A 15,205-nucleotide genomic window follows, 5' to 3' on the forward strand; every position below is an offset into this window, starting at 1 on the left:
ATATTATTAGTGTAAATATTTTGTAAGTTGTATGTAGTATTCTGGTCACTAGGCACCTGTAATGATAATTACTTTAAAGTTTACTAAAAATATGTTAATTGACTCAGATTCCATCTACTCTTCTACTAATTATTCATTCATTCATTCATTAGTGGTGAGTATCTAAAGTGTGTTTAAGTGTATTATATAGGGCTGAGAGCAGGTGTGTCCAAAGTGCAGCCCAGGGGCCATTTTTGGGCCGCAAACTGTTTTTTTATTGGCTTTGTGCACATTCTAAAAACCAAAAATAATTAATTCCTAATTATATATATTATTAGACATTATATTAATTTGCTTTGTCACAGGCGGCACGGCGGTCGAGTGGTTAGCGCGCAGACCACACAGCTAGAAGACCAGGGTTCAATTCCACCCTCGGCCATCTCCGTGTGGAGTTTGCATGTTCTCCCCATGTATCCGTGGGTTTTCTCCGGGTACTCCGGTTTCCTCCCACATTCCAAAAAAACATGCTAGGTTAATCGGCGACTCCAAATTGTCCATAGGTATGAATGTGAGTGTGAATGGTTGTTTGTCTATATGTGCCCTGTGATTGGCTGGCCACCAGTCCAGGGTGTACCCTGCCTCTCGCCCGAAGACAGCTGGGATAGGCTCCAGCACCCCCCCGCGACCCTCGTGAGGAAAAAGCGGTCGAAAATAAATGAATGAATGAATGCTTTGTCACATGTTTTGTTCAAAAAGCTTAGCATTTCTTGACCTACATTAGATTGGTTTTACAATTTTTAATGCACACAACGTATCAACTAGCCCTGATTTAAATAGCGAAGACCTAAAAAAAGTGTCAGTTTTGTACTACTATTGTGCATTGTTTTGAGTAACCTCCTGTTTAATTCTTGCTTTGTATGCCGCTTAAGTGGGTTATCAAGGCAAAAAAAAAAAGTGGGTAAAGTCCCTGTTGGAGTCCACAGTTTATAGAGCAGCTCACTGTTAAACATAAGAGCGTTTCCTGGGAGATTTCTGAGAGAAGCGGTCTGGGTAAATTTCCACTCGCCAGTGCCCAGCAAACATGCGCATGCTGACCAGAAGGCAACAGAATTGAGACAAAAATGAGGGTGAATGTTTTTGCTACTGATAGTAATCACTTTGACACTTGTTCCCACTCACAAAATGACACAGTAGTTCATGTTGCAAGGACAAATAATCTTCATTTGTTTTTGTTTTTTTGCGAGGATATCTCGCGGCCCATTTGGGCGCCGTGTTTCAACAGTGATGTGATGAAGGCCAAATTAGAGGCCAGACAGTGGGGAGGGTGAGAGAAAGCAGGCGTGTCCCACACTCCAGGGATTAGCTATTTAAAGTTCACTCTCTCAACGCCGCAGGAGGGACATTTCCACAGGACGCACCAGGACTGAAGCCTGCTTAATCGAGGAGGAGGTGTAGTACTGGGGGTGGTGTGGGACGGATCAAGTCCTGGCTAAACGGTCTACTGAGTTTTACAAGGTAGGTTTGACATTTTACCTTTAAGTAGTTCATGATTAGGAAACCACTAAATGCTTATTGTTGTAGTGGTAATGGTCATGCTAAAAAAAATGAATAAAAAGTTACATTTCATCACTTGTTTACACTTGCATGATTCATATTTGAAAAGGAGTAGGAAGAAGCTGAGCATATTTAACCTTACCCCTTCTGTTTAATATAAACCACTTTTTTTCATTTGTACAGAAAAGGATAAAGAGTGTTGTATTGAAGTTAATCAGGTTTATCCATAGCATAAACTATTTTTAAATAATAAACAAAAAGTAAATAAACAAGATTATTGAAAAAACTAAAGAGAAAATAGTAGTAATGGTCATGCTAAAAAAAATGAATAAAAAGTTACATTTCATCACTTGTTTACACTTGCACGATTCATATTTGAAAAGGAGTAGGAAGAAGCTGAATATATTTAACCTTACCCCTTCTGTTTAATATAAACCACATATTTTTTTCATTCATACAAAAAGGGATAAAGAGTGTAGTATTGAAGTTAATCAGGTTTGTTCATAGCAAAAACTATTTTTAAATAATTAACAAAAAGTAAATAAACAAGATTATTTCATCACTTGTTTACACTTGCACGATTCATATTTGAAAAGGAGTAGGAAGAAGCTGAATATATTTAACCTTACCCCTTCTGTTTTAACATAAACCACATATTTTTTTCATGCGTACAAAAAGGGATAAAGAGTGTAGTATTGAAGTTAATCAGGTTTGTTCATAGCAAAAACTATTTTTAAATAATGAACAAAAAGTAAATAAACAAGATTATTGAACAAACTAAAGAGAAAATAAATCTTTGTGGAACTTTTTGACCATTTGTCATGACGAGCTTAGTAAAAGCATAATGATTCAATACTGACAGCATCAGCCAAATAAACAGAAATGTGATGCATTGATAAAATTGCTTCATGCATGCGCTCATATACATGCAAATGTGCATGTGCAATGTACATTTTACTCCAAAAAGAAACTCTGCAGAGGTTAGCCTTGTGCTCCTCCGTAGCCTGCTTGTGTTTACAGCAGGAGGGTAGAGAGGAGGGTGAGGTTGACGTTTTAATGAGTGCACTTTACATGCAAGCTGCGACACATCAAACTCTATAAAAACATGCGATTGAACAAGCAGGACCGCATTACTCGCTCACGTCGATCACGTACAGTACAGCACACAAGAAGAAAAGAGACCATCTAACCTGCTTTTTTTTTTTTGGGGAGGTTCCAATCCTGCTTGCCTCGTTTTGGGGGGCTTCTGTCAGACCTGAAAAGTTGAATATAGTGGCTTAGTTCAAAGTTCTTGGTAAAAAAAAAAAAAAAAAAAACACAATCACTGCTAAGTTTCAAATGACCCACTTTTTAATCTGATTAGACTTCCCCTAACAAGTATGTTATTACTTGGTTTGTCACTGGGGTCCTCGATAGGGGTGGGTGATATTAAAAATGGTTGTACTGATTCAATACAACATAAACACCATTCATTTTCTTGCTGTCTTCGGGCGAGAGGCGGGGTACACCCTGGACTGGTTGCCAGCCAATCACAGGACACATATAGACAAACAACCATTCACACTCACATTCATACCTATGGACAATTTGGAGTCGCCAATTAACCTAGCATGTTTTTGAACATATTTTGCTAACAGTTTTTTTAAAATCAGAAAATAGTTTACACTTTGTTTTGCATATTTAGTTGTGAACTGTGAGACACAAATGTTTGTTTGGCTGTGAAAGCCAATCTGCTTCTAAACTTGCAGTGAGGTAAACACAAGTCAATATATGCTTGTAGCTTGTAAATTGTTACTAGAATTATGTATGTACAATAAGGTGAAATACCTTCTCTAGCCTGACGACTAAAACAGTGCTACGCTGTGAGTCAGATTCCATCGGATCATTGTTCATCTTACATTATCACTCACGAGTGGTGGCTAGTTATACATTTTATACTTAAAATGCGTTGAAGTGTGTGAGGCATATTTAAGGATTAAAGCTGGATTGTGTTGAAAGTGGGCAATGGCAATTGAAGAGAGCAGCGGAGTCGACTTCCTTGCACATTTTTAATCCGAAATCGGATTGTCAATGTCAAGCCAGCAGGAAGTTTGGGGGAGAGATTACTATGGCTGGATCAATTACTCCAGTTTCACTGGGGGTTCCACGATGCAACCCCCCCGAAAAAGGGTGACCTACTGTATTGCCAATGCAGATACCGATACCAAGACCATCCATTCGTGTTTTTCAAGATTGAATGATTTAGCGATGTTTTATGGTTATTGTTGCCGCACGGGGGCTGCACGGCGGTCGAGTGGTTAGTGTGCAGACCTCACAGCTAGGAAACCAGGGTTCAATTCCACCCTCCGCCATCTCTGTGTAGAGTTTGCATGTTCTCCCCGTGCATGCGTGGGTTTCCTCCCACATTCCAAAAACATGCTAGGTTAATTGGCAACTCCAAATTGTCCATAGGTATGAATGTGAGTGTGAATGGTTGTTTGTCTATATGTGCCCTGTGATTGGCTGGTGACCAGTCCAGGGTGTACCCCGCCTTTCGCCCGAAGACAGCAACCCTCGTGAGAAAAAGCGGTAGAAAATGAATGAATGTTGCCGCACGGTGCACGAGTGGTTACCACGCAGGCCGCAAAACCTGGAGACTTGGGTTTGATTCCCCACTTGGGCATGTTCTTCCTGTGCGTGTGTGGTGCTTTCTCTGGTTTCCTCCCACATTCCAAAAACATGCTAGGTTAATTAGCCCCTCAAATTGCCCATAGGTATGAATGTGAGTGTGAATGGTTGTTTGTCTATATGTGCTCTGTGATTGGCTGGCGACCAGTCCAGGATGTACCCCGCCTCTCACCTGAAGGCAGCTGGGATAGGCTCCAAAAAAACGACTTTGCCGCACCTGAAAGGGGCGTGTGTGCAAATCTGACTCCTCACCTGCCATGAACCTCCTTATGTGACTGATAAGTAACAGTATTTGAATGTTTAACTACAATATCATAATTAGAATATTAGGAATTAGATTAATTAGTCTAACATACTGTATTATACTATTATCCAACATATAATAGGTCCAATTATCATTGTACCGCAAAAAAAGAATAGTTCACTATGAAACCCCTGAGGGGACATTTTGTGAGAGCTTCCAAAATTTTTGCAAAAATCTTTTCTTTTTTTTTTTTCTTCATATCCCCTCGGGGGCTCCGTACTTTGCCAGGAAAGTGTTGACACATGCACATTCATGTCATAGCTCCCAAAGGAGCCCTGTGTTCTTGGCATTCGTTAAGTGCTATGTGAGGCCAGAGGAAGGCTTACCCCATGATGATGATGATGATGATGATGATGCTGATGATGATGATTGGCTGCGAGGTGTTAATTCCATATAACATTCAGCTGGTAAAGAGCCAAGCTTGAGTCATCTGATCGCCCTGACCTGTGCGACGAGTCAGCAGAGATGCACTTGACCTCGTTCTCCTATTCATGTCGTGCTTTTAAGAAAAAAAAAAATCAAAACCTGAAATGAAGACATCTTTGCAAAAGTTAGATGACATTCAGAGTGCAGGGCCGTCATATACTCTTCATCACATACAGTACATTTTTACATATATCATGTCCATCCAGCTTGTCCCGACTTGGGTTCGCTTTCAGGTTCTGTACAACTTACTGGGAACAGTGTCTAAAGTGCAGTGGCAGACAGGAGCCAATGCAACTTCCAAACAGAGAAATGATCCAATATAAAAAAAAACCCACAAATGAACCCTAAAACACATGCAAAAGGAAAATACTCAATAATATCAACTCTGCAAAATCAAAAACAAAGAAAGAAAGAAAAAAGCTGCAACACCAAAGATGCATGAATGAATTGCTGCAAGTTAAAAAAAAACAACTGTGATTGGCTGGCGACCAGTCCAGGGTGTACCCCGCCTCTCGCCCTAAGACAGCTGGGATAGACTCCAGCACCCCCGCGACCCTTGTGAGGAAAAAGCGGTAGAAAATGAATGAATAAAATGAATGAATGAATAAAAGATCACACTGCAAACACACACATAATCTGACACTGCACTGGTTTTTCCACAATGATTGACAGCATACAGAAGAATGAGAGAATGCAATGGAAGAATTCACCTACTTGTCAATACCTGGTTGTGATCATTTTGTAAAGGAAGGCGCAACAACTCTGCAAACAAACTTCTTCTTAGGGCCCCAGGACCAAGGGCCATCCATGCCCATGGTACCCAGATACACTCTGCTTGGAAGTGATAATAAGTTTGCAGTAATATATAATGCAGTAAAACGTACATATAGCTTATAAGAGAGCAAAGTTACACGCATCATAAAATTTTTCTATCCTTTCTCTGCAGAGCTTTTTATCATGGGTGTCAGCATGTTGCAGTGTTTCCCCTTCTACAGACAATGTAAGGAGAGATGCAAGAGCAAACAGTGCCCCCCAACGTCAGGTGAGGTGCAACTGCAATAAAATAAAATAAACATATATGAAAAATGTTTTTTTTTTATCAAGTGACAAGTAAACAAAGCCAGTAAAATGTATTAAATGGCTAAATTGTACTTTCCTTGCCTCTAGCACCTGAAGAGGAGATGAAGCCCCGCCTGGCCTCCACCACATCCTGGGGCAGCGACAGCGAAGGAGGGGGCAGCCTCAGTCGGGGCTCCCAGGTGTACTTCTCCTCCAAAGCCAGATTGTCTTTTCGACACCAGCTGGACAGCAACGTCAATGCGGTGGACGCCACCTACTGAGGAGCGCTGATGGACTACCAAATATTTGGAACACTCCGCAGGACGTCCATGTGATGAATGTTAGCACCACCCCCAATGGACCTTTTTGTCAAGAGACAAAAGACATGGAGATGAGTTTACAGTTGACTACCAAGTGCATTATTTCTCCTGTTTTTATTACACTTTGTGGACAACGTAAGTGGACGTTTGGGTCACATGATCTGCGAGAACAACAAAAGCCTTCTATTTCTAAATAGAAAAAGCTTGTTACAATATATTTTGATGCAAATAGAGATTTCTATACATTTCAGCTGATGCTAATCATATTTGTCACCTCGTTTTCAACCTCTTTCTATGCTTGCATTAAATAGATTTTTTTTTACTTAATTTGAATGAAAATAAGTGTGACCCTTGTGATGAAAAAACAAATGTTTATTGTTTGACTAATTTACAGCAGATAAAGTGACCGGACTAGTAGGTTTCTTGTGATTTAACAAGACTTGGAATCTCGTGTACACAGAATATTTATAAAGTGTACTGACATCAGTATTCCATTTAAGACACAGCCTTAGTTTGTTTAAAAAAAAAATAAAAAAGCAGCTTGCAGTTGTGAGTCCAGCTCTTTCTCAAAACAAAAACTAAAATATGACTTAATAAATTCATTAGGGGTTTAGAAATGTGGAACTTGGACAAATGTTAAAAACTGAGACTCCCCAAACACTGGCCCACCCCTACTGTACAGTATTATTAAAAAAACTGATCAATTATGTGGTGTCTGCATGTTTTTGGGTTTGGAGATGACGCCGTCTGGGTAACGGTCCTTGAAGCGGGCCACCACGTCCGGATCCAGGAGATGAATGCCATCAAGCTGGTTACCGAGAGTGATCCTACAGTAGAAGATGAGGCAAAAAACAGGATTTTTGAAGCCACTTAACACACAAAGTCCTGCATGTTTCTCCTCCTTTGGTACAACTGGAAGAGGTGTTTTACGGCCTGGGGTGATTTCATGCATATGCACAACATATCAGTGTCACAGAAAGACAGTAATGCAATCTCTTGTTGGAGGTAATTTAACGGACACAATTCATTCATTCATTCATTTTCTACCGCTTATCCTCATGAGGGTCGCGGGGGTGCTAGAGCCTATCCCAGTTGTCTTCGGGCGAGAGGCGGGGTACACCCTGGACTGGTCGCCAGCCAATCACAGGGCACATAAAGACAAACAACCATTCACACTCACATTCATACCTATGGACAATTTGGAGTGGCCAATTAACCTAGCATGTTTTTGGAATGTGGGAGGAAACCGGAGTACCCGGAAAAAACCCGCGCATGCACAGGGAGAACATGCAAACTCCACACAGAGATGGCCGAGGGTGGAATTGAACCCTCATCGACCAAATATCGACCGCCGTGCAGCCCGGACACAATTCATAATAGAAATAAAATAAAGACATTTAGGTCATATGATTGCTTCTCGCAGGTTATTAATGATAACTGACAATTCATAATCGAAAAACAATAAAAATAATTACATTTTCTTTTTCCAAATAAGCCAGGGATGATCCACAAAGTCAGGGAAATGGCAGTAAAAAGGTACAATAGAAGTGATGGGACAAATAAATGGGCGGAGGCATGAACGCTTAGTGTGAGTGCAACAGAGAGGGAAGGGAATCGAACCAAGTTTCATTAATGTTCATGTTAAAGGTTAAATAACTGTTAATACTGTACATTTGAATCTGAAAAAAATAATTTCTCTACCAACTGTATGTGGTTTCTTACATTTTTCTTATTTGCTGTTTTATTATTATTTTACTTATTTATTACTGATTGATTGATTTATTGTCTTTATTCTTAATTTGTTTATTTTTTTTAATCTTATTTTGTGTTTAGAAAAATACAAAGTAAGATATTTGAAAACAGTGGAATGTTTTATCAGATATTTTGGTGTGGAAAAAGGTGAAGCCCGGCTTCACCCAGAACCTAGCTCTGGTGGCCCCCAGGTAAATTGAGTTTGAGACCCCTGGTCTAGTGTGAATACGGTCTAAAAGAGCCTGAGCTAGCCTTTAAAGCGAAAGAAAGGTAGGTACCAGTTGGGCTGGACGTTGTGTGGCCGACCAAACAACTCTATCTTCCTGGTTCCTGGTGATAGTCTCTCTATCATGCCGTAGATCTCATCTGGTTTGTGACTTGTAGAACGCACCTGACGGAGGGAGAGCAGGGTGACGTTTATGGGAGAGTCTTCTCACAAGACCAAGGATCACAAGACCGCATTACCTCTGCAACAATGACATCACAATCCAGACCTCTGTTGAATCCCTGGGGGTTTCCTTTGACACCAACCTGGACACACAGTCAGTTTCAACATGGATCCACTTCCTGTCCAAAAGACGGAGCATGTGAGAATGCCAACACACCAGACAGTGCTCCTTCCCGTGGTTCAACCAATGGCCTGTTCTCCCAGTACGGATGATCCTCTGAAGCTGGTTGGTTTTCACCCAGATGATTTCATCAACACGCTCATACCTGAGGCAGGAAGAGATAACATCAACAGCTTTGTTCGGTTATAAGTTGAGTGACGGAAGGAGGAAGGACTTACCCCCACAGACTAAGACACTCCCGTCCCAACTCCATAGCCCTGCAAGAAAATATGAGGAAATAAAATCAAAACACTTTTTTGGGAAAAAGATCAAGGTTGGTTCAGGTACCTGCCGGTGACCCAGAGGAAGAGGAAGCCGTCATCCTGTAGAATGGGAATGTTGAGTTTCCTCATCTCGTCATCAGTCAGCGTTCCATAGGGAAGCTCCATGTGGATGTCCCAGGGCGGGTCGGCCATCACCACGGCAAACTTACCCAGGATGGACACATCCAAGTAGCGGATGTCACAGCAGATCCACTGTCGATAACCATAACAACATGATACATCATGACAACGTATAATGCATTAACATAATGTGGACGAGTGATTGCAAAACAGTCGCCAATGTGCGCAAGCTTTTGTATCGGTGTATTGCTGATACAAACTGATGCACATGCATGTGTGTTTGTGCCCCCCCTCGCTTTCCGAAAGCTGTAAATCAGGGTAAACCGCCCCTGCATATGTCTCTACATGGTCGTGTTTACATTTCCTTTTCTGATCACTTTTTACTTGTGCAAAGGAGCGACTGCATTAAGTAAAATTAAGTGCTGTGCATCTGATGCATGTGTGTACGTGTGAACATGTTTGTGTTGCTGATCCTCAAACTCCAGGGAAACACATGAAAAAGAAAAAGATGCGTTATGTCCAGTTGTGTTCACCTGAGAGGGGAAGAGTTTGCCGACATTGTTGTCAGCATCTCCGCTGTGCAGGCCGAGCTCCACAGTCCCTGCCTGAGGTCCCGCCAGGCCCCCCTCAGCTTCCGGAGGACTGTCAATCTCGTAGTGGACGTACTTGCAGGTATCCATATGGAAACAGGTGTTGAGGAAGGAGCAGTCGCCGAGGCTCTCGTCCGTGTGCTTGTTGATGATGCGGCTGCGTTCCAACAAACGGTCATGAGCATTTTTTTTCTTAAATCATCTAAAGCACAGGAATAAAGAATTGCTGACCGGAAGTGTAGCTTTGTGCACGGTTGAGGCGTGTCTCCCGAGCGCACGCACTCCTCTTTGGTGCCATGGTCACAAAATTCCTGTACTTGAGCGCGGCCCCGAGAGCGAAACTTCTCCACAATGGACTGCTCTTTCGCTGTGCTGGTATTAAGCAGCTCCAGGATCTCTCTGCTCACCTGCAAAAACACTACCATCAGTCGAATACAACTTCAGCGACAATGTTCCTTGCCACTTCCTACAACCTTCTTGCTCTGTTGCTCTTTGGTGGATTGCTGGTTCAGGAGGCTCTCAATTTCCATGTCCACGTGTGATGACTGGCTTTTGCTGCCCCTGCCCTTCTTGTCAGCGCAGCTGCCCGATGCCAACGGCCCAGGCAGCTGCAAAGATGCAGGCATCATGGAGGAGCTGGCAGAGCGCGGAGGAGACACAGAGCCCTGCAACAACGGCGAGAAACCCGGGGTTCTCGAATGCTGGGACTGCTCCTCTGCTTTTCTCTTGACACCTTGACTCCGCTGGGCGCTGCCCCCTGAACCAATCATAGCCCATAGTTTCGTATGGTCCACTGCAACGACGACTGTGGAGGAGGACGCTGCAGAAGATGAAGTTAAAGTTGGCTGCCGTACTTCGATGAGCTCCTGAGCGGAAAACTTCATAAGGAGACTCTGGATACATCCATGACTGACAGCTGTCTCCGACTATGGGTGAGACAACAAATATATATGTAAGGAGGACATTTGTGATAGTGTTTAGATTAGAGGACTCACACTATTTAGCTCATTTGTGATTGTGAGGGAGTCTTTGGGCAGGGAAAGACTCAGATCAGACAAATATCCCAACATCCTCTTCTCTAATTCAGGGTCAGGTGGTTTCTCCGTCTCCTCCTGTGCAGTGCATGGAACTGATGGAGCTGGACTGTCGCTCCTGGCTGTGGGACCATCTGCACTCCCGCCAACCTCTGACAGACAGGCACCAAAACGCAAAATATGTCCATCACCGTTCCACTGCACAGTGTAACACATCAACAATATCGATAATCCACAAATCGATTCCTCCATACTAACAAAATAAAGCCCGCCTTTAACATACCGGCGGACAGTTGTGATGGGTCCTTCCGCCGCCTTTGGAGCCTTTCCCGCAGAGAGTCCAGCTGCTTCTTGTGCGCCTGGATGTTGCTCCATGTGTCCGACATTACTAATTGCACAGGAAATAGGCAAAAAAAAACTTCAATAATTGTGTTACTGTATGGCAACGTACAGCAGCACCGCGCGAAACAGGCAACTGTAGTGCACAACAAAATGGTGGCCGAGTAGCACCATGACAGAAAGGTTCCGGATTACTTGTGATGTTTTAAACCACATCAGTGTCAATTAACTAGACAACAACAAAACAAATATATTGGGAATTTTAATAAACCTTTGCGAGCCTGAAGACGCACGCGGAGAAGATAAATATCACGTTAGTAAATTTTTAATCTGTTCCTCGACGGAATTATTTGGGCATACGGACCAAACTAACTTCCGCCATACCTGAAATTAAAATCACTTTTATCAGTCTGTGCAAATTCCAATCCAAGGAAATGAGCGCTTCCTGTGGTCACATACGCTTAATAACGTATGCCGTGACGTTAGTCTCGTAACTTTTTAAAGTTTTTGATTATTGTGCCAAGTTCGTAGCCTCTTCTTTGTTGCAGCCTGCAGCACCTCAGTTTTAGAAAAGATGGCGGAGGAAGAAAAGAGCACTGAGCCTGCTAAAGACGACAACGAACTCAAAATTTTAAAGGTAATTTACTCACTGTGTGTGTGTCTATGTATATATATATGTGTGTGTGTGTGTGTCTATCTGTATAAACAACGAAATGAAGCATGTGTGTTTTTTTCTCCCATTTCCCTTTGGTTGTTATCATGCTAATCCCAGTTTGACATCAGAGACTGAGCGTTTCTTTCAATTTCTATCACTATGGATACAAACATTGATTTAAAAAATGGCAAATTCAATGTCATTACATGTGTATATAGTTGATGCACATTTTACCTAGATTGCATCCACCCTTTGTGAACTTCAAAGCATGCTCAATGAGCTGCTATTCGCTTGTTTTTTTTTTTTACATATGAATCAAATGTGTTTGCTGTTACAGGACCTGGTAGATGACTTATACAGTTACAGGGATCATTATTTTGACACTCGCAGCGTGGAGGAGGCAGGAAGAAAACAACAAGATGTCATGCAGGAGCTGGCAAAGACACTGAAAAGCCTGGAGGAGAAAGAAGGTAATGAGTGTGTAGGAATGGTGTGGATGTTTTTAAATAAGGCGCGGTGTGTCTCTATTTGCCTCTAGAAAGCTTGAAGCACAAAGCGGAGTTTCTGCTGCAGAAGGGAAGGTGTCTTAATGTCGCCCCTGACTTCAGCGCTGTCGCCGAGGAGTGCCTGTCCCGTGCCGTCAAGCTGGAGCCTGGCCTGTTAGAGGGATGGAACGCACTGGGCGAGCAATACTGGAAAAAGGGCGACCTCACTGGTGCCAAGAACTGCTTCACAGGAGCCTTGCAGCAGGTTAGGACAAAGCCGGCGGGGCTATAAGCATTATAGATTATACACAGCATTAAGTCTGCTGTCCTTTTTACTTAGAGCAAAAACAAAGTGTCCCTACGGAACCTGTCTATGGTCCTGAGGCAGCTTCCGGCGGCGGACAGCGATGCACACAGCAAGCAGGTTCTGGAGAGCGTGGACATGGCCCGGCAAGCTGTCCAGCTTGATGTGGCAGATGGGACATCCTGGTGTAAGCCCCCATAGCACCTGCATCTTAATGACACTCAATAGCCATCGCATTAGGTACATCTGATGTAACCCGCTGTGTGCACTTTTTGACAGACATTCTCGGAAACGCCAACGTGTCCCTGTTTTTCACCTGTGGTCAAAATCCACAGTTGTCCCAACAAGCTCTTAGTGCTTATGCACAATCTGTGAGTACACACACACACACACACACACACACACACACACAATGTTAAAAATCAATAAATCAATGCACGCCACTCTCTTTGAATAGGAAAGAGTAGACAGAGCGGCTGCTTGTTACCCAGAGCTGCATTTCAACCGAGCCACGCTGTTCCAGTATGAGGAAATGTTCGGATCAGCGCTTGAGGGCTACAGCCGCGCCGCCGCCCTGGACCCGAGCTGGGAGGACCCCCCGCAGAGAGAAAAGCAGCTGCTGGAGTACCTGGGGAAAGTCTCAGAACTTGTTGAGAATAAGGTGGGAGAATGAGAGCATCGGTAATGTGAAAATTATTATTATAAAATTATTATTAATATATTATTATGTTATTAACTCCTGCTATCCACATGCAGCTTGGAACAGACGCGGTAGCAAGTTGTCTCCAAACTGCTATAGCCAAATTGTTTATCCTGTCTTTTTAGTCTCCTACACTAAATCATTTTGTTAATAACAATGGCTCCTGCCGCACAAAATCCTTGAAATTGCCCCATACACATATTAAGTACAGTACACTGGATACAAAATATTGATACTTTGATCTCAATATACTTAAGGGTTTAAAATACATCAATACGACACTAAGTTTTTAAAATGTACCAAACACATTACGTGAATTTACACATAGAATCCCCACGATTCTAGTGAGGATAAGCGGCATAGAAAGTGGATAGATGGAGGGCACAGAGAATTGGATCGGTATCGCCCAGTATCAGCTCTGAAATTAAATCAATGGTATCGCACATCGCTAGTGCTTACACTGTTTCCAGAAATAAACACAATGTCCTAACTGTGTATAATACCCTGCTGTGTGAGCATAACCTAAGTGTATGGAAGTGAATTGAAACACAGCCGCAGTTGTTTTTTTTAACCACAAGATGGCGTCAAAGTTCCAGCCCACACTGAACGTCTTGCTGGTCTTTGCAGGGCAAGGTGAAGGCGCGGCGCCTGCGGATGATGCTCTCCAACCTCAACAGATCAGCTTTGGGCCCATGTTCATCCCCCCAGTTCCGCTCGCCAACAGGCCGCGTGGGAAGCTTGGAGCTACAGGCGCTGTCCTCTCTCACACATGGTCACAACGGCGCGGTGGCGGCCATGGGGAAGGTGGTGTTCAGTCTAGCGTCTGAGGGTCGCATGGCCTTGTAAGTGGGTATTGTTTTGTGTCGTTCTCTCAGCATGGGCGCGGTTGTGGACACGCTTGTGTTTTTGTCTGTAGTACATTCGGCATGGTGGACAGCGAGGAGACATGCATGGTGGTGATGGTTTACAATACAGCAGACAGCTGGGGTGTCCTGATCGGAGATACTGTGGTTATTCCTGAACCTCAGGTCAAACGACACAGCATCACACATAAAGACACGGTTAGTGTTAAGAAAATCATCAAAATTGTCATTTCGGATGGATCCATGATGACTTTTCTCTTTTTTTTTCTTTTTTTACCCAGTCCTTTGACTTTAAGAGTATCCGTGTGGACTCTCCTCTGCTCCTCATCGTCAACGGCAAGAAGCAAAATGTCCAGAGTCAGATTGCCACCACCGTCAGCTACAAGCCTCAGAGTGAATGAGTCAAGAGGACCAAATGCATGCTGGACATGAAACAAGATGATTACAGAGTGATCATCACACGGCTTTGGCTGTAGAGAGACATTTGTGTTTATAGTCTTTATATTTATTGTCTTATTTTGTATCATTTTTTGAGGGATGTTTTTTTTATGTGAATGAACAAACTAGACTGCTGTGGGGGTTGACCAGAAAAATTAAGATGAAACATACCATGTTGTTTAGTATGTCGACTGTTTTAAGGTTGTCAAACACATAAGTACAGCAGTGGTCTCCAAAGTGCGGCCTGCAGTTTGTTTTTATCTGCTCTTTATGTATTCAAAAAATAAAATTAATTCATCAATGAGATATTTTATTAGTTGTTACACTAATTTGCTTCACAGCACATAATAAAAAGTTAAGATGCAGATGTTTTGTTCAGATAACTCTAATAGAAACCTGATCAAAATTTTAAAACCAGTAGATAAATCAAATTTACATTTACGTTTGATCTCACCGAGGTTTTAAGTAGAGCTTCAAAATGCAAAAAGAAAAAATGGCGGTGAGACAGCATAATTGAGTAAGTATTTTTTTTACAAACTACTGATCCAAGGTTTCAAGACCCCCCAGGACATCAGTTGATGCCCTACATGAAGCCATTTTCATTCCCGCTAGCCTGCTGGAAACACTGACATCAAGCATGCCCAAAACAATTTTTTTGGATTGGATTTCACATTTTTAATGTGCAAGACGTATCAAACTGGATTGGTCATTTTTAAACGTGTTATGGTTAGGTACTTGTACGTACTATACTTCATTGTACAATCTGTTCAATGAACCACCATTG

The 15,205-nt window shown here is 42.6% G+C and overlaps 3 protein-coding genes across 5 annotated transcripts; 2 read left to right on the plus strand and 1 right to left on the minus strand.

Annotated features, from left to right (window-relative positions):
* The first annotated feature begins 1,187 nt into the window (after positions 1-1,187).
* LOC131125074 (uncharacterized) lies at positions 1,188-7,035 on the plus strand. Its single transcript, XM_058066223.2, has 3 exons — positions 1,188-1,494; positions 5,877-5,972; positions 6,098-7,035. Exons 2-3 carry the CDS (start codon positions 5,888-5,890, stop codon positions 6,268-6,270), a joined length of 258 nt encoding a protein of 85 aa, XP_057922206.1. The 5' UTR covers positions 1,188-1,494; positions 5,877-5,887; the 3' UTR covers positions 6,271-7,035.
* mettl3 (methyltransferase like 3) lies at positions 6,025-12,621 on the minus strand. 3 transcript variants are annotated; one of them, XM_078795635.1, is made up of 12 exons: positions 12,484-12,621; positions 10,921-11,025; positions 10,599-10,789; positions 10,077-10,529; positions 9,835-10,010; positions 9,547-9,760; positions 8,958-9,145; positions 8,849-8,887; positions 8,667-8,775; positions 8,527-8,592; positions 8,340-8,452; positions 6,025-7,136 (listed from the first exon to the last, which is right to left on the minus strand). In XM_078795635.1, the coding sequence occupies exons 2-12, from the start codon at positions 11,021-11,023 to the stop codon at positions 7,010-7,012; spliced, it is 1,779 nt and encodes a 592-aa protein (XP_078651761.1). In that variant the 5' UTR covers positions 11,024-11,025; positions 12,484-12,621; the 3' UTR covers positions 6,025-7,009. The 3 variants fall into 3 exon arrangements, with proteins under 3 accessions (XP_078651761.1, XP_057922195.2, XP_078651764.1); XM_058066212.2 differs by lacking the exon at positions 12,484-12,621 and having other exon boundaries at positions 10,921-11,235; XM_078795638.1 differs by lacking the exons at positions 10,921-11,025; positions 12,484-12,621 and having other exon boundaries at positions 10,601-10,738.
* On the plus strand, positions 11,336-14,662 carry ttc5 (tetratricopeptide repeat domain 5). The gene is made up of 9 exons (XM_058066214.2): positions 11,336-11,613; positions 11,969-12,101; positions 12,170-12,381; positions 12,457-12,607; positions 12,700-12,791; positions 12,878-13,081; positions 13,748-13,962; positions 14,037-14,181; positions 14,265-14,662. Exons 1-9 carry the CDS (start codon positions 11,551-11,553, stop codon positions 14,382-14,384), a joined length of 1,335 nt encoding a protein of 444 aa, XP_057922197.1. The 5' UTR covers positions 11,336-11,550; the 3' UTR covers positions 14,385-14,662.
* Positions 14,663-15,205: the final 543 nt, after the last annotated feature.

This window comes from Doryrhamphus excisus, linkage group LG2 (genome assembly GCF_037039965.1).
Source record: "Doryrhamphus excisus strain RoL-2023G ecotype Guam linkage group LG2, RoL_Dexc_Guam_v1.1, whole genome shotgun sequence".
NCBI lineage: Eukaryota > Metazoa > Chordata > Actinopteri > Syngnathiformes > Syngnathidae > Doryrhamphus > Doryrhamphus excisus.

What these genes read in the sequence shown, in the direction of transcription:
- LOC131125074 (XM_058066223.2), top strand. Translation starts at nt 5,888, where the DNA reads ATGGGTGTCAGCATGTTGCAGTGTTTCCCCTTCTACAGACAATGTAAG. An exon ending in ACAGTGCCCCCCAACGTCAG is followed by an intron (nt 5,973 to 6,097) that starts GTGAGGTGCAAC and finishes CCTTGCCTCTAG; the next exon opens with CACCTGAAGAGGAGATGAAG.
- mettl3 (XM_078795635.1), bottom strand. Translation starts at nt 11,023, where the DNA reads ATGTCGGACACATGGAGCAACATCCAGGCGCACAAGAAGCAGCTGGAC. An exon ending in GCAAACTCTTCCCCTCTCAG is followed by an intron (nt 9,146 to 9,546) that starts GTGAACACAACT and finishes GGTTATCGACAG; the next exon opens with TGGATCTGCTGTGACATCCG. An exon ending in CACAACGTCCAGCCCAACTG is followed by an intron (nt 7,137 to 8,339) that starts GTACCTACCTTT and finishes CTTCTACTGTAG; the next exon opens with GATCACTCTCGGTAACCAGC.
- ttc5 (XM_058066214.2), top strand. Translation starts at nt 11,551, where the DNA reads ATGGCGGAGGAAGAAAAGAGCACTGAGCCTGCTAAAGACGACAACGAA. An exon ending in ACGAACTCAAAATTTTAAAG is followed by an intron (nt 11,614 to 11,968) that starts GTAATTTACTCA and finishes TTGCTGTTACAG; the next exon opens with GACCTGGTAGATGACTTATA. An exon ending in GCATCACACATAAAGACACG is followed by an intron (nt 14,182 to 14,264) that starts GTTAGTGTTAAG and finishes TTTTTTACCCAG; the next exon opens with TCCTTTGACTTTAAGAGTAT.